The sequence below is a fragment of the Hyperolius riggenbachi genome, chromosome 3 (genome assembly GCF_040937935.1).
Source record: "Hyperolius riggenbachi isolate aHypRig1 chromosome 3, aHypRig1.pri, whole genome shotgun sequence".
Classification (NCBI taxonomy): Eukaryota; Metazoa; Chordata; class Amphibia; order Anura; family Hyperoliidae; genus Hyperolius; species Hyperolius riggenbachi.
In genome coordinates, this window is record NC_090648.1 from 198,080,686 (window position 1) to 198,103,692 (window position 23,007).

Below are 23,007 nucleotides of genomic sequence, written 5' to 3' on the forward strand. Positions count from 1 at the left end.
AGGGAAATAAAAACTCGAGATGCTAGCATAATATTGCCCCTGTTTAACTCTCTAGTAAGGCCACATCTGGAATATGGAATTCAGTTCTGGGCACCACATTACAAAAAAGATATTGCAGTTTTAGAGCAGGTGCAGAGACGAGCAACAAAATTGATACGTGGGATGGAAGGTCTCACTTATCAAGAAAGGTTAGATAAACTGGGTTTATTTAGTCTAGAGAAAAGACGCCTTAGAGGGGATCTAATTAACATGCATAAATACATTAGAGGGCAATATAATATCTTGGCGGATGAGCTTTTTGTCCCTAGGCCTTCTCAAAGGACTAGAGGACATAATCTGCGCATGGAGGAAAAACAATTTAGCCATTTATTTAGGAAAGGGTTCTTTACAGTAAGAGTGATTAAAATGTGGAATGCATTGCCACAGGAAGTCGTTAAAGCAAATTCTATACCTGCATTTAAAGGGGGCTTTGATGCTTTCCTTGCGTTGAAAGACATCCATGGCTACAATTACTAGGTAATGCCTAATGATGTTGATCCAGGGATTTTATCTGATTGCCATCTGGAGTCGGGAAGGAATTTTTCCCTTTAGGGGCTAATTGGACCATGCCTTGTAAGGTTTTTTTTCGCCTTCCTCTGGATCAACAGGGATATGTGAGGGAGCAGGCTGGTGTTGTACTTTATACTGGTTGAACTCGATTGACGTATGTCTTTTTTCAACCAAATTAACTATGTAACTATGTAACTATATATCTAGTTTCCTTTGTAAATACGTGAGCAGAACATAGATCATATTTCTGCAGCTTCTGCAGAGGAGTTAGGCAATATATCTTCTATTTCCCTTCTGAGCCTCATGTCACACTGAACTGCCCTTAGCTAAGCAGCAAAGAGAAGGAATGTGGGAGGGGAAGGAGGGAAGATAACAGGATTTTGTTTTGTTTTGTTTTTTAGCTTCCCTCTCCCATGCAATGTATGAGAAAAGAGCCAGCCTGACTGAAATAAGATTCATTACAGCAGACACATTTATTGTTATTTTAGACTGCTTGCAATGCAGGGTCGGGATGTAGACTTTAATAATAAACGCAGAGCAGTGGATAGTAGGAATTTAATTTTTATGGCTGACAATACCGCTTTAAAGCATTAAAATTATATGTAGACTCGCAATTAAGTAACTCTGTGTTAAATAGAAACTTACTCTAATGCTAGTTACACACAATGCAATTTTCTGATAGATTTATTGTCAGATTGATTATTTCCAACATGTCGGATCTGATTTCTGATCGATTTTCTGATCGATTTTCCATTCACTTCTATAAAGAATCGATTGGAAATCTGAACGGACATGTTGAAAATAATCGATTTGACAATAAATCTGTCTGAAAATTGCCTAGCATTAGAAAAGGCTGCCAGACCATTTGCTTGTTAGATCAAAGTTGCCCTTGCACAAGTAGCAGGTTTTGCACGATGTATCATTTGAAAACTATGTTGAAATCTCATAATAAATGGGAATGGGATGTAATTGCAACAGGGGACATTTAGTGGATTTAGATTTTTTTTCATCGGACTTCCCAATGTTCTATGCAAATATCGTTCAGGTAAGCTGGGATCAATGTATAGAGTGTACCCAAATATTCACTGAGCATTTGGCACACCTATAGGTAACAGTCAGTATGTCATATTTAATACATTTGCTTTAGAAAAAATGTAAATTTTGATGTCAGTTTGTGAAACAGTTCAGGTTATATTTTTAATGTACATATTCTATCTCTGTGGAATGTATGTCTCCACAGGTACACCCTATGCAGTTGGCAGAGGAGGAGAGGAAAAAATAAACTCCATGTACTCGTGTGTGTCAACTATTGATCCAGCCTATGCTAAAATAGTGAAGAAACCTTCGGCAGTACCCGGTGCTGAATATGTCAAAGCTGGCACAAGCACTCTGGCTGATCCCAGCCCAGAATATTCAGAAGTTGTCACGGCTTTACCCAATGCTGAGTATTCAACCGTTGGTGCGGAATCTTTGGGTGCAAAGAACACATCAGATTCGGAATAAGAAGTAAAACCAACAGTAGATGCTGGATGCATAGCAAATTCTGCAGTAAACACAGGAGCTCAAAAATTCAAGAAATAGGAGTCACAGAAGTCGTACTGGAATCTTTTTTTAATGTATTTTTTATTTTTTTTTGTGGTACCGGATCTTTAGTGTTGTATTTTTATCTACTGTATATTATCAAATATAAACTGATTTCTTTCTTGCCCAAAAATTGAATTTTTTTTATATTTCAATATACATTCAGGTCAGTACAGTGGAGCATTCCTCACCCCGCTGGCTCCATAGCCTCTAGTGCCTCCTATGGCATAATAGCTACGCATTTCACAGTGAAACACTTTCTCTTGTTTCCCCTCTCTTCCCTAATATTCCCACCAGGCCATCAGTGGTTCCCCCACTGCCAATGATTAGTACTGTTAGTGAGTATGTGGGTGATAGAAGAATAGCGTGATAGCTACCACTCCCGGCTAACCTCTGTGTCTCTTGGATTTTGCCGCTGCCGTATGGCTTTCCATTGTTTTATATCAGCAACAGAGAACAGGATTTAGAGAGAGGCTGGAGGTCTTAGCCATTAGAGGATACAGTGGGTGGGACTCGAACCATATGTGAACCTATCTTATGCAGTATAAACAAATATTTATCAATTTATAGTATATCTTTTTAGCTGCTGTGACACTTGATATAAACTAAAAATTACAACTTCAAATCAATATATTGTCATAAAAAAAATCCCCTTTGTGTGTATTATTCTTTAAAACCTGTTTAGGCTTTGACTTTTTAAAGAAAAAAGAATCTTTACCAAATCATCTTTATATCATCCAAGTATTCAAACAAGCCGTGTCACACAGACATTGCATATTCAGTAGTGATGCATTGTGGCTGTCCACAGTTGCTCACTTAACGCTGAACTATCACAAATACATTCTGTTTTAAGAAGGCACATGACACTGAGCATTGCTTTTTAGTAGGAGGGCTTTTTGGTCTGTTTAGTCCCTATACTTTCCTAGTGGTTTTGGATCACCCTTGGGTATTCTGTTGTACAAACATACCTGTGATTGCTCTGTGGTGGTTTTCTGAAATCAATGATTATTGTGAAAGGAGTCAATGGCTCATATACAATTCACTTTTTCTCGTAGGTGATTTTTTCACACCTTGTTATAAATTGCCTTTTAAACCACTGAAAGCAAGAACATACTTAAAATAATTTTGATAGTACTTGCTCTCCAACTTTTGGCTACTTTTTCAATTGTAAAGTGCTGAAAAGTTATTTTAAACAGAATGTGAAAATTATCTCCTAGGAAAAAACTCATGAGAAAAAATGAATTGCATATGGGCAATTGTATCCTTGCAGTAAACTCAGCAATGCAGTCAGGTTGCAAAGGGATTTCTTTCTTCTTGCTTTGTGCAAAGTTAAAGTGTACTAGAGATGATACACTAGCACTTATTTATATTTACCTGGGACTTCCTCCATCCCCATAAGCACTGTGGATTCCCTCACCGGCCTTATCAGCCCCTCTGTTCGAGCGGTACGACTCCTGGTTATTTGATCAGTCGCTGCCAGTCGAGGGCTTCTGCACAGAATGCTCCAGGGGACGGGATCACGACAAGGGGTATGCGGCCGAGCTGTGCATGCATAGACGGCCACGACTGTCCGGATTACCGGGAGTCATATCGGCTTAACAGAGGGGCTGAGGAGGATGGCGAGTGAGGCTATGGTACTTATGAGGCTGGAGGAAGCCCCAGGTAAGCAGAGCCGGGACAAGGTCCTCCAGCACCCAAGGCTGAGACACCAAAGTGCGCCCCTCCATCCCTGCCACCCCAGCCGTCACACACTGATTGCTATTAGACTAAGAGAGCCACAGGGCCCACAACCTCCCCAACACCTTAATATCTAGTTATATGGCTTGCAGTCACTGCCATGTATCCCCTTTTCTTATTTCTTTCTGCTTCAAACACAATTAGGAATGACAGCTGAATGAATTCTGCGCCCCCTCCTACACTGCGCCCTGAGGCTGGAGCCTCTCCAGCCTATGCCTCGGCCCGGCCCTGCAGGTAAGTATAAATTAGTGCTAGTAAACCATATCTGGTTTCCATTAAGAACTAACAAGACAAACAAAGAGAAGAATTACACAAAGCAGTATACAGTAGCTATAGTTACCAGAAATGTTCCTAATAATGTTATAGCAGCCCCAAACTAAAGTTGAAAGACACAGTTCAATGACATGTAGTTACAAAACAGTTTGTCTAATTATTACATATTTTAAATAGATTGTTTTTGTGCCAAAGTGTAGTCACCCTTTTAACAACAAGGCTATTTAACAAAGAGCTACATTGCACACAAATGCCAACAAATGTCACCGTTGAAGCAAAGAAAATTGTACAGATTTTTTGAATCTACATGGTTCAATAGACACTATACATGCAGTATATATCAGTCACACAATTTGTCTTAAGGATACATATGTTGTTACATTTTCCATCTTATTTTTCAGACTATAAGTGTGACCATTTACTTGCCCCCATTTAGATTTTTGTTTTTCACATTTTTACCAGAAACCTTCTATAAGTGCTACATTAAAATGTATTTTTTAAAGTGTACCAGAGCTGAGTACTAATAAAAGTTTTATACATACCTGGGGCTTCCTCTAGCCACATCCACAAGGATCACTGCCACGCCACCGTCCTCTGCCTTCTCCTGCTATGGCACCGGGTTCCATAACTTCTGCCAGTTGCGGCCAGTCTAACGCAAGAGAAGAGCGTTCTTTACGTATCTCTCCAGCAGCCGCCGAAGAGATACGTAGAGGGCGCACTTCTCTTGTGCCAACTGTGCCAACTGACCCGGTGCCATAGCAGGAGAAGGCAGAGGACGGTGGCGTGGCAGCGATCCTTGTGGATTTGGCTAGAGGAAGCCCCAGGTATGTATAAAACTTTTATTAGCACTTAGCTCTGCTTTCCTTTAATTAAAGATACAGCTCTGGAAAAGAAATAAGAGACCACTGACTGCAATTTATTTTTAAACCAGCATCTCTGAGTGTGAGAACAATTCCATGCCACTGCCTGTTAAATTCCTACATACCGTATATACTTGCATATAAACCGACCCGCATATAAGCCGACCCGCATATAAGCCGACCCCCAAACGTTTACTTTAGAAATCAGGAAAAAGTAATTGACTCGCATATAACCCTCCCCAGGATAAATATTGTGATGTGCTCCCAGCATGAGGTGGCCTCCCTCTCCATAACGAAATGTGCACCCAGGTGTTAGGCAGCCCCCTTATCACAGCCAAATGTGCCGCCAGGTGTTAGGCAGCCCCCTTCCCACAGCCAAATGTGCACCCAGGTGTTAGGCCTTCCTCCTTCCCACAGCCAAATGTGCACCCAGGTGTTAGGCAGTCCTCCTTCCCACTGCCAAATGTGCACTCAGGTGTTAGGCAGCCCCCTTCCCACAGCCAAATGTGCACCCAGGTGTTAGGCAGTCCTCCTTCCCACAGCCAAATGTGCACCCAGTAAGCATATATTTAGAATGTGGGGCAGAGATGAGTGTCCGGTGTTAATGGAAAGCAGGATCGGAAGGCAGGATCAGATGCCAACAAAGTGTGACAGGGGCCCTTCCACTTTCACTCGCGTATCCCACTTTCCCTGCACGGTGGTGGCCAGAATGTGTTATGGATCTGGGCACCTGTGCTGGCAGTGATGTATCTGGAGTGACAGAGCCCGCGCTGAATCACCAGCACAATGATCGGGGATTCCCTCTTCCATCCTGCACTTGCTGTCTAAAGATGCCACTAGATGGCGTCATCTATATAAAACACGTCATCTATATGAAACACAGAAAGTGCAGGACGAAGAGGGAATTCCTGATCAATGTGCTGGTGATTCAGCTCGGACTCTGTCACTCCAGACACGTCACTGGCAGCATCAGATGCCCGGATCTATAGCACATTCTGGCTGGCCACCGCCGTGCAGGGAAAGCGGGACACGCTTGTGGTTGAAAGCACGCTGGCATCCGATCCTGCTCTCCGATCCCAGATCCCGCCTTCCACTAATACTGGACACCCCGCTCTGCCTCACATTCCCCTGCAGGCACTCTCCTGCCATCCAGGACGCCAGGACTGCATCCCGCATCACCATGGAAAGTGGAGGAGCTCCTGTCCCACACAGAAATGGCCACTCAAAGTAGGTAACTCGCATACAAGCCAAGACCCCCACTTTTGGGCCACTTTTTTGGGGTAAAAAATGAGTCTTGTATGCGAGTATATACGGTAAGTACACTACATTTTTGCTTTGTGAAATATTAATAAGGTGATCACCTGACTCAAATCTTTTTTAAAAGTTGATTTTTTTTTACCGTAATGACACTAAGAGGCCTCAAAGACTATGGGGGAGGGGGGAGGGCCAAGGTAAGTAAAAGTCTTCTTTTTCACTTTTTTTAATAATACAAAAAGCTGTGATCATTTCTCTCTTCAATATGACCAGCTGGATGACAAAACACTGCTCCAAGTGCATCTAAGGTAATTAGGAATTTACAAATAACTTTTCATCATGCCAGAACAGGTGAAAAGAAAGGAGGAGTGACCACAGACTGACATTAATAAGCGATCTTCAAACACAGTGGCAAACTGAGACTGCTGTGATGCACAGGGCAAGAGTCAAGACCAGTTAGAAATAGGCTCCTACAGGCAGGGCGGAAATCAAGGCTGAGTCAGGCTGAAGTTTTTTAAACGCCATGTAATATTTTAAGTATGGGGACAATTTATAGTGTTGTCAAAAACCTGAGCGATTTTTGCCTTTTTCATGATTGCTAACTCAGTAAAGGACCAGCCCTTAAAGCGTTGCTATCATATAAATCCGGCATAGCGGGGTCTGAACCCTCTATAACAGTAATTATAGATTGACGGTATACCTTGAAATGAATCAGAGCACTCAGTATATGATTTTATATAAAAAATTGTATTTGCTTATCATACAGCATATATACAAAATATGAACAGTTCCAAGTAGTGTTTCCTTATTAACAGTATTCCATCTTATCAAGGCTTTAGAGCCAAGCAATTATCAATCTTCTAAGTACATTCAAAAAGTAATATAACGGTTGTGTTATGTAGAATAAGATCAAAAGTAGTCTCATCTGTATCAATAGCTGTGTATCTAGTAGCTGTGTAAAACTTGAAGTAATCTTTTTAAAGAAATAGCATAAAAAATAGCTTCTAAAAACTTCTTGCTAACATCTTAATAAAACTTAATGCTGAAAAATTAATAAAGTAAATCACCAGAATATTAAGCATATTACCCCTTCTCTGTCATCTCTTCAGCATCTAGAACCACTTGTGGGAAGGTAGCTTCTGCCTCATGTGTCTTCTCAGGAGATTGTTGGGCTTGTGCAAACTATGAGCTTTCAGGCCCTACTTTTATAGGGGTTGGAGGCAATATGGCTGCCTAATCTGGACTTTCCCTGAATCCCAGACTCTGATTGGCTAAAGCTTCCGTGCGTCAATGCTTTATCATGTTTTGATTTCCTAAGTCACAATATTATTGTTTATAAATTCTTAATTACCTTATCTTGTGGGAATTTACGTCATTTGGAGTGCTTGACATTTGATATAGGGTCATTTCTGACGCACTTAATTAAAAATGGACAACAGCCATCTTGTCTGTTGGCTGACCCAGACATGGAGACTAAACAATGTCATTTATGACGCATTTCTGATAAAGTGTTCCCTGTTAATTATGTTGGAATGTCTTGGTACTTTCCCAGGTATGAGATTGGTCAGGTTGACACTGTAACCAGACCTGTGAGAGCCTTCAGCAATTTAAGGCTTATTGAAACATACAAGGCTTCTAATATACTTATTTAAATATAAAGCTTATTATATAATTCTTCTTAAAACAATTAATCATAAAAGAAATAATTGCACATTAAATCTTGATAATATAAAATCCTTTTCCATATATTTGTCTTTCTGATGAAGAAATAAATATCTAATTTCAACCGGCAGAGGTCAGCCTTTCATAACAAATAACAAACAGTATTAATAATGTTGACGCCAGATGGCATCATGGAGTCATCTTTAACTAATTGGGGAAACCCCTCGTTTTATTTTTTTATATCTCTCATATTTTGACTTTCTCTGTCTGGGAAATGTTTTGCTGGCCTTGGCCTTCAAACTAAGAAACATGTCAACATCTTCTAAAACTAAAACAATCTCACAAGAAGGTTTCACAGACTCAAATCATCACTAGCTTTTAAATATATTTTAAAGTAATAGATTCTATTATATAGGGTTTAACAATAACTATTTCTTTCTTTAAAGGGTCTGTATTGATCATTCATATTTAGATTAATAATATATGTGTGTAATAATTATGTGCATTTATAATTACTGCAGTAATGTAAGTTTAACTTGCTTTTCTGTCTTCACACAGAAGCCTCTTTAAATGTCATGGCCACACACTAGCATAAACAAGAATGCTCTGACTTTTTGTAACTAGAATAATCTTATAGGCCTCACAGCCTGGAATATGCTATGTCACAGAGCAATATAAAGTACTCTAACTTTTCACTTTACAATGAAATTTTGCATAGAACATTAAAACTTAACACATATACATATGACATCTTTTCCTGCATAAATAAAACCGCTAGAATTCTGACAGTGTCTCTGTAAGGACTGATATATGGTTAGCTTCTCTGACTTTTATTTCACTCCTTCATTCATTCTGTCCAGCACAGACAGTATATTTTTATAACATTTAACATTTGAATACAATATGATTACAGTATAGCTTTACATAAACATTTCAAACAATCTATTGAGCTTCTTCAACAAGAAAAAAAAGGAACCAAGCTGAAACACAACTTCTGAATTTTGTATTTTAAGAAGTAAAATACAGTCACTGCTAGTCACTGCTAATATTAGATATAACCTTTTGTACAATAACCGATCAGACGCTATCCAATATGCAAAATAAACTTTTTCTCCAAGGTGATATTTTCACACTTTGTCAAAAAAACAAAAAAAAAAAACAAAAAAAAACCAACCAACCAAACAAACAAAAAATTATGCAGGAGAACAGAGGCGCCAAAAGGATAAAAGGAAGCTAAATGAGCTTAAAAACCAAATTCTTGGTAAATAGAGGAGGTAGTGGTGGACTTACCTCCTCCAAGTAGACACACAACGACTGTAGTAAACACAGTCAATATATTTTATTTATGAACTCCAAATATGCAACGCGTTTCGCAGTTTTGATCCCGCTTCATCAGGCAATAACAACAGAGCAATAGCTGTAAACAGAGATAATTGGCTCATAACCCATGTGTAGTCATACAGTCATTAAATTGTATAAAAATAAAATATATATAAAAATGATAAATAAATATCAAACATCAGAGGTGAAATAGGTTTTAAATAGTGGGGGTGATTGGGATAAAAACAGTGGAAAAGGTAATTGTGAGCAGTGATGAGCAAAACTGTTAATATTCTTGTCACATAATATCTTGCAATAATAATGTTTAATTCCAATTTCAAGTAAACAATTTTTGGGAAAAAAAAAAAATTCCCGTTAACTTGCGTGGTTTTTGCGTACATTGCACATATCCACAAAAAAACACCGATCTTTTGGGCTAGAATAAAAATTATTGTTTTGGACGCTTTGCGCTAAAATATAGTTCTATATGTTTTCACAAAAATATTGAGCCAAAAGCAAAGAATGTAAAAATCAAAGATAAACCTCGAATCAAAAAAACGAATTCTCAATGCAAAACTTCACAAGCAATGGAAAAAAATTAAGGTATCATAAGGAAAGACAGCTGGGACTTACCATATGTGGTCAGTAGAAGAGCCAGGCACCTCTGTGAGGGCTCACTTTCAGGAGTGCTCATTAATACTAGTTTGGGGGTTGATTGACCAATCACAGTGCTTGGTAAATGTGCTGAGTCATTCTGCACATGTGCAGATGCAACTAGCAGTTGCTGGTGCCATTTTGGAATAGGGCAAGATTAAGGGCAAGTTCATTTTAGTGATGCAGTGCCATCTAGTGGTGGATTGTGATATATGTATATAGGAGATTGTATGATAAAGTGCATAGTAGAGCGTAACAATTACATATTACCTGAACAGATAAAATAAGTACCTGCAAGACATGTTAAAATGATGTGATACATGTAAAATAATAAGATACTCAAAGAATATTAATAATGCATACTATAAAAATATAAAAACCTCTAAGAAAAGCATGATATAAAACACTAGGAAAGATTGTCACATCTGTGTCACTTGATGTTGTAGCATCATGATATAAGTAACCATATTGTTGTCTATCCATCCATAGGTTTTTGCAGTTTTGTGGCAATGTATAGATTGTTCATAATTTACAGTAAAAATATAAAACTGTAAAATCATAACATCAGAAATTTAAAAAATTAAAAGAGAGGACTAGATAAAAGTGTAAACGGAACAGTATGAATATATTGCTTAGAAAATTAATAGATTTTTTCTAGGACCTCGTTTAATCCTTCTGGAGCGAGTGTCCTAAGAGTCTGGATCCAGTACATTTCTAGTTTTTTGAGTTTCTCAAATGCCGCTGGTTCTGATTCGTTAATGGTGTCTATTAAGGTGATGGAAAAAGTGTCGGGTTTGCTCTGGTGCATGAGGTGAAAGTGGCGTGAAACACTGTGCATGGGAAATTTATTAAGAATGTTCCTTTTATGTTGGCCGATTCGGCTCCGGGCTTCTTGAGTTGTTCTGCCAACATACTGGAGATGACAGGCACAAGTAATCACGTAAATAACAAATTTGGACTGGCAGGAGATGTGTTTCTTTATGGAGTAATGGGTATTGGTGACAAATGATTTAAATGAGGAGGTATTGGAGACAAAGGTGCATGCTAGACAACGGATGTGGTTGCAGGACCAGGATCCTCGTGTGGAGGGGGCTTGGTTAGGTGTACTTTCAGTTTTGTGGCAGCGGAGTCTGCTGGGGGCTAGTAAGTTACGGAAGTTGGGTGCTCTTCTATAAGTGATGAGTGGCTTATTGGGTAGAATGGGTCTGAGGTATGGGTCCTGGAGTAAAATTTCCCATCTTTTGTTGAGTATTGATCTGATGCCCTGGTGTTCTTTGCTTAATTGTGTGATGAATCTGGGGGGTGGGTTTGCATCAGTAATAGGATTGGGTACTGGGTATGAAATGGAGGGTTGTTTAGCTTTATGGCATGCATCGTGGATGAGTTTTTTCGGGTATTTTCGAGCAGTAAATTTCTTGGTAAGTGTTTTGGATTGTGTAATATAATCATGGTTATCGGTGCAGTTTCTGTATATGCGTCTGAACTGGCTGTAGGGTGTATTTTTGGTCCAAGGTCGGTGATGAAAGCTATTGAAATGGATGTAGTTGTTGGAGTCTATGGATTTGAAGAAGGTCTTGGTTTTGATTTTACTGTGTTCGGTGAAAATCGTTAGGTCCAGGAAGTTGGTGGATACAGGGTGATGTTGTGAGGTGAATTGAAGGCCAGCTTTGTTTGTGTTTAGAAATTGTATGAATGCGGGGATGAGTGTGATGTCACCTTTCCAAATAAAAAACAGGTCATCGATGTAACGTTTGTATAGTATAATTTTGTCGGTAAATGGATGTTCAGTTTCTATTAGTTGTTGTTCAATGTAGCCCATGGTGAGGTTTGCATATGATGGTGCAAAGAAGCTACCCATAGCTGTGCCGCTGGTTTGGTGGTAGTATTTGTCATTGAAGGAAAAAATGTTATTGTTAAGGATGAATTCGGTTCATTGTAAAAGAAAATTCTGTTGTATGGGTGGCATGGAGGGAACAGTGGTAAGGAAGAATTGTATAGCTGATAAACCAAACTGATGGGGAATGTTGGTGTAAAGCGATGTGATGTCACAAGTGAGCCAATGGTATTCAGAGGACCAGGGGATGTGGGATAGTATTTGTATCAGATGTTGCGAGTCCTTCAGATATGATGGGAGGTTGGTAACTATTGGTTGTAGGTGTCGGTCGATGAAGTGGGAGAGATTGCTTGTCATGGAGTCTATACCTGATATAATTGGTCGGCCAGGTGGTTTATGGAGATCTTTGTGTATTTTGGGGAGATAGTAGAAGAAGGGGGTTTTTGGGTGAAAATTAAGAATGAAATTACGTTCGTTTTTGGTGATGATGTTTAGTAGTAGGGCTTATTTGATGAAGTCTTTAAGGATTTTATTGAGTGTGATGGTGGGGTCTGAGGAAAGTTTATTGTAGTGTCTGGGGTCTTCAAGGAGCCTTGCGGCTTCCTCTAAGTAGTCTGTTCTGTTGAGGATAACTATACCACCACCTTTATCGGCGAATTTTATAATGAGGTCTGGATTGTTGAGCAGAGATTTGAGAGCAGAATTTTCTTTGGGTGTGAGATTGGGTTTAACGGTAGGTGTGTGATATTGTAAGGTCTGTAAATCATCTAAAACCGGGGAGTAAAATGTTTCTATGACATTACCCTTTGAGGCTGTGGGATTGAAGCGGGATTTGCCTTTAAGCTGTGTGGTGATGCATCTTTCAAGTTGTATTTCGTTTGGATCAGAGGAGACTACCGGTAAATTGTCATTATTCGTGATAATGAGAGGGGCGGAGGTGAGTAGGGTTTGATTCTTTTTGATGGTGAAGTGTCTTTTGAGGGTGTTTCCATATGTAGGAATTGAGGTCAGTGAAGAGATCAAACATATTGGTGGAATTGATGGGACAGAAAGACAGCCCCTTTTCCAGCAGTGTAGTTTCATGTTGAGTGAGTATGTGGTTCGAGAGGTTAAAAATGCATTTTATGGGTTGATCTTTGGATTCTGTTTGTGTGGGTATTTTGTTTTTGTTTTTGTCTTTTTCCCTCGAGCCCCTTTTCCTACGTTTGGGTGGGGAAGAGGTTAATATGGTTACTCGGGGTGGTGGGTTCTGTTCTGGGTGGTGACTGGGTAGGGTTGTGGGGTGGTCATCGTTTTCTGGGAGAGGGATGGGGGCAATTCTAAAAAAGAGTTGGACAGATTGGGTTTCTTTCGTAGAGTGGGTGCTTGATGGGATTGAATCTTGAGGGGTTGGAAAAAGTATTTCATTGAGGTTTGAACCGTGTTTGGGGCCAGGAGGGGAAGACTTTGAGAGAGAAGGGCTGCCCGGGTGGGTTGGGGGTGGGGACTCGGGAGTGGGGAATAGTTGGGTGATGATGGGTCTGTATCACAGAGGCTGATCTGTGAGATCCCAAATTCTGTTGGGGAAACTGGTTCAGAAATCGGTATGGGGGTGTGGTCCTGAATGAGGTTTTGGGCTAATGTGGTGGGGTTGGCGATGAGGGGGTCCAAGTGAGGTGCTTTGGCGGCCTTGGTAGTGGAGACCGGGACGGTGGTGGTGGGTGTGTTGCCTGTTATCTCCATGTTGTCATCAGATTTGTCTGGGCTGCTGGCTATTTCATTAAAAGTTCTTTTTTTGGAGTTGGTCCTCATGGGTTTTGGTTCTAGATTGGGTCTGGGGGTAGAGTGTGTTGTGTTGGGCAGTGTTGTCGGTAGTGGTTGGATGGGTAGGGGAGTGTTGATGAGGGTAGGGGTGTCTGTGGGTTTGGGCTGTGGGGGGGGGGGGGGGGGGGTTGGGCTGTGATTGGGACATAACCAGTTGGTGGGGGGTGGAACAGGGGAGGTGGGGGATATGGTGGGTATTTGAATTGTGGTGGTGGAGGGATAGACAGGCTCATGAGTGGGCATGGTGTGGATGTGGGGTGATATTTGGGTGGTGGGTTGTGAGGGGGACGGGGGAACTGCCTGGGGGAGGTCTCAGTTTACGCTCCCTTTCGCGATGTTCTACGTATGCCAGGCGGTCCCTGTTTAGTTTTTTGATTTTGTTATCCATGGTGTCCCATTCAAACTTTTTTACTTTATTTGTGAGATTCGACAATAGTGGGTAATACTGTGGGTTATCGATATGCAGAGACAGAAATTCTCTGCTTTCATTGATGATTGGCTGTAAATTGTTGACCAGCGTAGTGCGTTTATTTATTAATCTGGTCATCATACCTTCGCCACAAGATTCAAGGTACTCGTACCATTCTGTAGAGTATACGGTGTCATTCGGGAAGGCTAATAATGTCTTAACTCGAATACCATTGGGGGAGATCTTTTCGTTTATATAAGTCTGCTGCATTGCTATATCCGCTAATTGGAAAAACTCGTCTTTTAAGGCGTTTTCAAGTTTTAGGAATGTAGGTTTGAGATCGATGGGATCTGGTACAGGTCCGTCAGTGGTGGGTATGGAGACGGGAACATTGTGCAGGTCCGGATTGCGTTTAAACAGCGCCAGGAGATTGTTCCTATGTGTAGATTGATCATTAACGAACTCCATGTTTGAGGGTCTGCAATTGGTGTAGGGTGCCCTGATCCATGGATGGGCCAAGCGAGCTTGCAATGAGATAAAAATAAGGAACACCAAGAGCCCCAATAGTGTAATATGTACTGGTAAATGGTTACTAGATAGAGTAAATATTAATACTCACAAACCAGGGTTACCATTAGGTAACCACTGTAAAGGCAGGTGGGGAGATTTTCCTGACCCCACTCAGGAATAAGAAGTCGCTCTCTGTAGATGAGAAAAAGGGGGTTCAACCCTCCACCCAGGGTGGACTCAATATTATGCAGGAGAACAGAGGCGCCAAAAGGATAAAAGGAAGCTAAATGAGTTTAAAAACCAAATTCTTGGTAAATAGAGGAGGTAGTGGTGGACTTACCTCCTCCAAGTAGACACACAACGACTGTAGTAAACACAGTCAATATATTTTATTTATGAACTCCAAATATGCAACGCGTTTCGCAGGTTTGATCCCGCTTCATCAGGCAATAACAACGGAGCAATAGCTGTAAACAGAGATAATTGGCTCATAACCCATGTGTAGTCATACAGTCATTAAATTGTATAAAAATAAAATATATATAAAAATGATAAATAAATATCAAACATCAGAGGTGAAATAGGTATTAAAAAGTGGGGGTGATTGGGATAAAAACAGTGGAAAAGGTAATTGTGAGCAGCGATGAGCAAAACTGTTAATATTCTTTTCACATAAAATCTTGCAATAATAATGTTTAATTCTAATTTCAAGTAAACAATTTTGGGGGGGAAAAATAAATAAAATACCATTGGCTCACTTGTGACATCACATCGCTTTACACCAACATTCCCCATCAGTTTGGTTTATCAGCTATACAATTCTTCCTTACCATTGTTCCCTCCATGCCACCCATACAACAGAATTTTCTTTTACAATGCACCGAATTCATCCTTAACAGTAACATTTTTTCCTTCAATGACAAATACTACCACCAAACCAGCGGCACAGCTATGGGTAGCTACTTTGCACCATCATATGCAAACCTCACCATGGGCTACATTGAACAACAACTAATAGAAACTGAACATCCATTTACCGACAAAATTATACTATACAAACGTTACATCGATGACCTGTTTTTTATTTGGAAAGGTGACATCACACTCATCCCCGCATTCATACAATTTCTAAACACAAACAAAGCCGGCCTTCAATTCACCTCACAACATCACCCTGTATCCATCGACTTCCTGGACCTAACGATTTTCACCGAACACAGTAAAATCAAAACCAAGACCTTCTTCAAATCCGTAGACTCCAACAACTACATCCATTTCAATAGCTTTCATCACCGACCTTGGACCCAAAATACACCCTACAGCCAGTTCAGACGCATATACAGAAACTGCACCGATAACCATGATTATATTACACAATCCAAAACACTTACCAAGAAATTTACTGCTCGAAAATACCCGAAAAAACTCATCCACGATGCATGCCATAAAGCTAAACAACCCTCCATTTCATACCCAGTACCCAATCCTAATAATGATGCAAACCCACCCCCCCCAGATTCATCACACAATTTAGCAAAGAACACCAGGGCATCAGATCAATACTCAACAAAAGATGGGAAATTTTACTCCAGGACCCATACCTCAGACCCATTCTACCCAATAAGCCACTCATCACTTATAGAAGAGCACCCAAACTCCGTAACTTACTAGCCCCCAGCAGACTCCGCTGCCACAAAACTGTAAGTACACCTAACCAAGCCCCCTCCACACCAGGATTCTGGTCCTGCAACCACATCCGTTGTCTAGCATGCACCTTTGTCTCCAATACCTCCTCATTTAAATCATTTGTCACCAATACCCATTACTCCATAAAGAAACACATCTCCTGCCAGTCCAAATTCGTTATTTACGTGATTACTTGTGCCTGTCATCTCCAGTATGTTGGCAGAACAACTCAAGAAGCCCGGAGCCGAATCGGCCAACATAAAAGGAACATTCTTAATAAATTTCCCATGCACAGTGTTTCACGCCACTTTCACCTCATGCACCAGAGCAAACCCGACACTTTTTCCATCACCTTAATAGACACCATTAACGAATCAGAACCAGCGGCATTTGAGAAACTCAAAAAACTAGAAATGTACTGGATCCAGACTCTTAGGACACTCGCTCCAGAAGGATTAAACGAGGTCCTAGAAAAAATCTATTAATTTTCTAAGCAATATATTCATACTGTTCCGTTCACACTTTTATCTAGTCCTCTCTTTTAATTTTTTAATTTCTGATGTTATGATTTTACAGTTTTATATTTTTACTGTAAATTATGAACAATCTATACATTGCCACAAAACTGAAAAAACCTATGGATGGATAGACAACAATATGGCTACTTATATCATGATGCTACAACATCAAGTGACACAGATGTGACAATCTTCCTAGTGTTTTATATCATGCTTTTCTTAGAGGTTTTTATATATTTTTATAGTATGCATTATTAATATTCTTTGATTATCTTATTATTTTACATGTATCACATCATTTTAACCTGTCTTGCAGGTACTTATTTTATCTGTTCAGGTAATATGTAATTGTTACGCTCTACTATGCACTTTATCATACAATCTCCTATATACATATATCACAATCCACCACTAGATGGCACTGCATCACTAAAATGAACTTGCCCTTAATCTTGCCCTATTCCAAAATGGCACCAGCAACTGCTAGTTGCATCTGCACATGTGCAGAATGACTCAGCACATTTACCAAGCACTGTGATTGGTCAATCAACCCCCAAACTAGTATAAATGAGCACTCCTGGAAGTGAGCCTTCACAGAGGTGCCTGGCTCTTCTACTGACCACATATAGTAAGTCCCAGCTGTCTTTCCTTATGATACCTTAATTTTTTTCCATTGCTTGTGAATTTTTGCATTGAGAATTCGTTTTTTTGATTCGAGGTTTATCTTTGATTTTTACATTCTTTGCTTTTAGCTCAATATTTTTGTGAAAACATATAGAACTATATTTTAGCGCAAAGCATCCAAAACAATAATTTTTATTCTAGCCCAAAAGATCAGTGTTTTTTTTGTGGATATGTGCAATGTATGCAAAAACCACGCAAGTTAACGGGAATTTTTTTTTCCCCAAAAAATTGTTTACTTGAATTTTGAATTAAACATTATTATTGCAAGATTTTATGTGACAAGAATATTAACAGTTTTGCTCATCACTGCTCACAATTACCTTTTCCACTGTTTTTATCCCAATCACCCCCACTTTTTAATACCTATTTCACCTTTGATGTTTGATATTTATTTATCATTTTTATATATATTTTATTTTTATACAATTTAATGACTGTATGACTACACATGGGTTATGAGCCAATTATCTCTGTTTACAGCTATTGCTCCGTTGTTATTGCCTGATGAAGCGGGATCAAACCTGCGAAACGCGTTGCATATTTGGAGTTCATAAATAAAATATATTGACTGTGTTTACTACAGTCGTTGTGTGTCTACTTGGAGGAGGTAAGTCCACCACTACCTCCTCTATTTACCAAGAATTTGGTTTTTAAGCTCATTTAGCTTCCTTTTATCCTTTTGGCGCCTCTGTTCTCCTGCATAATATTGAGTCCACCCTGGGTGGAGGGTTGAACCCCCTTTTTCTCATCTACAGAGAACGACTTCTTATTCCTGAGTGGGGTCAGGAAAATCTCCCCACCTGCCTTTACAGTGGTTGCCTAATGGTAACCCTGGTTTGTGAGTATTAATATTTACTCTATATAGTAACCATTTACCCGTACCTATTACACTATTGGGGCTCTTGGTGTTCCTTGTTTTAAACAAACAAAAAAGAAAACCTTTAAACCTCCAGCAAGGAAGAAAATATTTAGAATTATTTTGATTGAACTTTTTCACCTATATTTTGATACCCTTTCAATTCCAAAGTGCTGAAAAGTAATATTAAATACAGTAGTGTAGCTAGGGAGCTATGGGCCCTGGTGCAAGTTTTACATGGGGCCCCCCAAGCACTCTATACATAACAATTGATATGGCACACCAAAACCTGCCAATGGCAACTACAGTGTCAGAGATGCACGCAGGGGATGGGAAACAGTTTGTTAATGATTATTACTATTTAAAGCATTTATAGAAATGATTATTACCAACACAGGGCCAATAGAGAGCAAATATTGTGATTGAGGGAGAGTCCCTCTGGGCCCCTCTGGCCTAAGGGCCCCGATGTGGTCGCTACCTGTGCAACCCCTATTGCTACGCCACTGATTAAATACAATATGAAAAATTGTCTCCTATGAGAAAACTCAAGAGAAAACGGTAACTGCAAATGGGCCTCAGGCCCATTTGCAATTCGCTTTTTCTCCTGTCTTTTCTCCTAGATGATATTTTCACCCCTTGCCATCAATAAAATGCCTTTGATACCACCAGCAAACAAGAAAAACCTAAAAATAACTTTGATAGTACTTGGTACTTTTTCAATTACAAAGTACTAAAAAGTTATGTAATGAGAAGAAGAAAAAATATCTTCTAGGAGAAAACTCAGGAGAAAAATATTACCTCTGTATTCTAAATAAGTGTTAATTTATTGAAGAGTGAAAGGGGCTGTGAGTAAACATTATGCAGCAGGGGTAGAAATATAGCTCAACCTTTGAAGAGATAATTTTCTTATAGTGTTATGAAACTCAGCATTTTTTTTTGCTCTAAAAAATTATTTAGCATAAAATCCACTACCACAAACAACAATTGTAGCAGAACGGCATTCAAACGATTAAACACAGGTATTTAAGAGGTGATAACATTATCCTTTGTTTACACTCCTTTGTTAGATGCATTTAGAATACAGCCAGCAGCCTGCAAAAATGAACTACACTGAGCTGAGAAGCAGAGCGAGGTGAGAAATGTTAACTAGATAGATATAAATATATAAATACAGCAGCTATGCAATAAAATGCAATGGCAGCTTTCAGAGAAGATAAACTGGACTTTAGGAACTTGTAAATTGTAAACAGACAATATTACTTGTGCACAAAAGCAAATATGGTAACTAAATGGGCAATAAAAAGTAAGAAAACACATTTTTATTGAATGTTATGTCAGAGTTTTATCCCACTTTAATTCTACATGTGTAAATCCTTAGAACCTTTAGAACCGCCTATGTAACTTGGGTGCTGTGGATGGTTGTGCCCTAGTGAAGCTGAAGGGTCAAAATTTTGAAGTAAAAAAAAAGAAGAGCCTCAGCATTTTCTAATTTATAGCCTATGGTTACGCCCATAAACCAATGTTTTCAGACCTGTCCTCTTGACTCCCCAACAGTGTATGTTTTTCAGGCAAAATCGCCTATGCACAGGTGGGATAGTTAGTGTCTCAGCTGCATGGAACCCACCTAGCTGAGACACTAATTACCCCACCTGTGCATAGATGAAGTTGACTGCAAATTATGCACCATTTGGGAGTCACGAGGACAATTTTGAGAAACACTGACATAAGCTATCCCTTTTCACTTTTTTAGAAAACAGATTTTGAGATTATAGAGACATGTTTTTGGCAAAAACCAAAGTTATATGTATTTACAATAACCAATGTTTAAAATTTGTGTGTTTTTCCACAAACTTAGCTCTTCCTCATGGACCTCTCCACAAACTGTACCTCTGACCTCATGGAAAAAACCTCATACAGTACAAGTGTTTTATAATACTTTTTTGCAGTCTCTTACCTCTTTCTGATGTAGTGGATGTGAGACATGTGACCAGTGTGGTAGAAGTTGTTGCCCGGGATGTTCAAGCTTTTCCAAATAGAAACACTCTGAAGTCCCATCAGACGTTTAGGCTCCTCTATATAACTAGGAATTGCCTAGGAATGCAAAATTGTACTTATGTTCCATCAAGCTGTTGTGCACTAACCAATGTTGATGTTCCGAATTTTGTAAAACTAAAGCTGGCTCTAAATTGAAGTGGATAAGTAATTTTAACAACGTTAAATTACAAAATAGAGTGTTTTGCAATGACATAGGTTATATCAACATTTTTAAAGATCAGAAATGGAGGAGAGAGTCGGCACTGCTGGTAGCTGCTTTATTCAAATTCGTATAGTCATATCACAACAATCCGTATTGTGCAGTAGCAAAAAATCATATACCAGTGTGTGGAGACCAGCTGATGTGGTGGTTGGTGCTGGGCACAAAAGCCTGATGGCCGTTTCACGCATACAGCACTTCCAAGGATGCTGTGGAAATGGGTTATGCACAAAACGGCCATCAGGCTTTAGTGCCCAGCACCAACCGCCACATCAGCTGGTCTCCACACACTGGTATGTGATTTTTTGCTACTGCACAATACGGATTGTTGTGATATGACTATACGAATTTGAATAAAGCAGCTACCAGCAGTGCCGACTCTCTCCTCCATTTTGATCTGTTATAGACTGTCCATATAGTCAGAGCACGCTGATCTCTCTCCTGACGCATCAGGTGGTGGAACACCTAGAAATCCGTGTCCTTTCTCTTTCTTCCCCCCACCCCTCACCACACTTTACACTTCAGTGCCAGCATCCTTTCTCTCTTCCCACCAGTCAGTTTTTTAAAGCCCCAATGACCAATACCAATGTTTTCTGTAGTGGACAAAAATACATATAGAAAGGGCCCATGTTTTTCTGTGAGCCTGTTCACACAAGTGCATTTTATGTTAGGGTCAGAAATGAACAAATTTGACCAGTAAGTCTTTTCTGACAGAAGACTGTGCATTCTTCCAAGGAATGGCACACGTGGTCTAGAGGGGATGCACTTTGCAAGGACCACAGTGCAACCTGGATTGGTTCAGCACATCAAGACAACATGGATGTGGTACATCTCCAGCATAGTATGAACAGATCCTCTCTCCATGCTGTTGCTTCTGGTCATGTGATTAGATGTAGCAAGTCTATTTTACAAGGTTAGATTTGAGCACTCTGATCACTATGTTTCTACATGGTGTTTTTTAGATTTGAGCCTTGAAATGGGCATTAATAATGGCTGGATAGTGTAATGGTTAAGGGCTATGCCTCCGATGTAGAAGACCTGGGTTCAAATCTCGGCTCTTCCTGTTCAGTAAGCCAGCACCTATTCAGTAAGGAGTTCTTTGGGCAAGACTCCCTAATACTGCTACTGCCTACTGAGTGCGCTCTAGTGGCTGCCTCGCAAGCATTTTGAGTCCGACAGGAGAAAAGCACTATACAAAAAAAGGAATTATTATTATTAATAAAATCTAAATACATCTTAGTAACTGAAAACAGTAATTCCATTACAATAGCTATTAATTTGGCTGTCAAAGCTTAATAATAGTTTCAGCTGAAGTTATGCAAAAACCCTAAGGATGGTTCCACACTTGGGCAATGCAATGATCCCGTAGCATTGTAGAAGGGATGGGATTGCAGCTATTTGGCTACTTCTGGCGCAGCTCGACACATCGCATAATTATGAAAGTATCCATAGACAATCATTGTCCTTGCAATGGAGAACATACTGCACAGCGACCAGGGCTGGATTTGTGCTTTCCAGTGCCTTAGGCCTGCTGTCACCAACCGCCCCCCCCCCCACACCCCCAAAAAAGGGATTCTGTTCAACACTCTGACTAGTGATCACTGGTTTGAATGGGCTCATTTCACTTATGCTGCTCTGCCCCCCATTCAACAAAATATCAGTGGATGCTCTGTCCTCTTAAAATTCCTGCCTGAAAGTGCACAGCAGCCGATAGTGTTCTGGCAGTGGCGTAGCAAATGAGCCGTGGGCCCCGGTGCAAGTTTTACATGGGGCCCCCCCAAGCACTCTATGCATAACAATTGATTCGGCGCATCAAAACCTGCAAAGGACAACCACAGTGTCAGAGTTGCAAGAAGGGGATGGGGAACAGTATGTTAAGGATTACTACTATTCAAAGCATCTATAGAAGTGATTATTACCAGCACAGGACCAACAAAGAGCTAATACTGTGATAGCAGGTGGACCCTTCGGGGCCCCTCTGGCCCAAGGGCCCCGATGCGGTCGCTACCTCTGCACCCCCTATTGCTACGCCCCTGTGTTCTGGGCATGCATACTTGAGAAATTATGCTGATGTATGACCGGTACTTCAAGGATGCATAACACTATACTGGCCCCGGTTGCTGTGCACATCTGTGCAGGAGCGGAAAATTACTGGGAGCGCGAGTGGCCAGAGCATGCACTGCTTCTTTGTCCTCTGTGCGACTGGCTGCAGTCAGAGCCACAAATAGGGGACAAGGCAGCGCAATGGAAAGAAGTCCATTCAAAACATAGAACAGGTAAGTAGCAAACATCCTGTCAAGACCCACTTTGGATGTTCTGTTGTAATTAGAGCGGACCTGAACTCAGAACTTCCTCTCTGCTCAAAAAGATACACAACAACATAATAACCTTTAAAGAAAAAAATGTCTTTGTTACAGCTGATACAAATCCTGCAATAAATTGGCAGTGTGTCTACTTACTGCTTTAATGGAAGCAGACATATTGGTAACATCCTGTGCTTTCAAATGAGCTTAAATGTTGTGGCAGTCAGGTGACACGCGGAGAGATCAAATTACAACTAGTG

The 23,007-nt window shown here is 40.1% G+C and overlaps 1 protein-coding gene across 1 annotated transcript in view; it reads left to right on the plus strand.

Annotated features, from left to right (window-relative positions):
- Nucleotides 1-2,690, plus strand: part of LOC137561268 (uncharacterized) — a 43,604-nt gene extending 40,914 nt beyond the window's left edge. Inside the window, exon 7 of the mRNA XM_068272529.1 lies at nt 1,790-2,690. Coding sequence (XP_068128630.1) covers nt 1,790-2,052 — 263 coding nt within the window. The 3' untranslated portion in view covers nt 2,053-2,690. The remainder of the gene's footprint in view (nt 1-1,789) is intronic.
- Nucleotides 2,691-23,007: the final 20,317 nt, after the last annotated feature.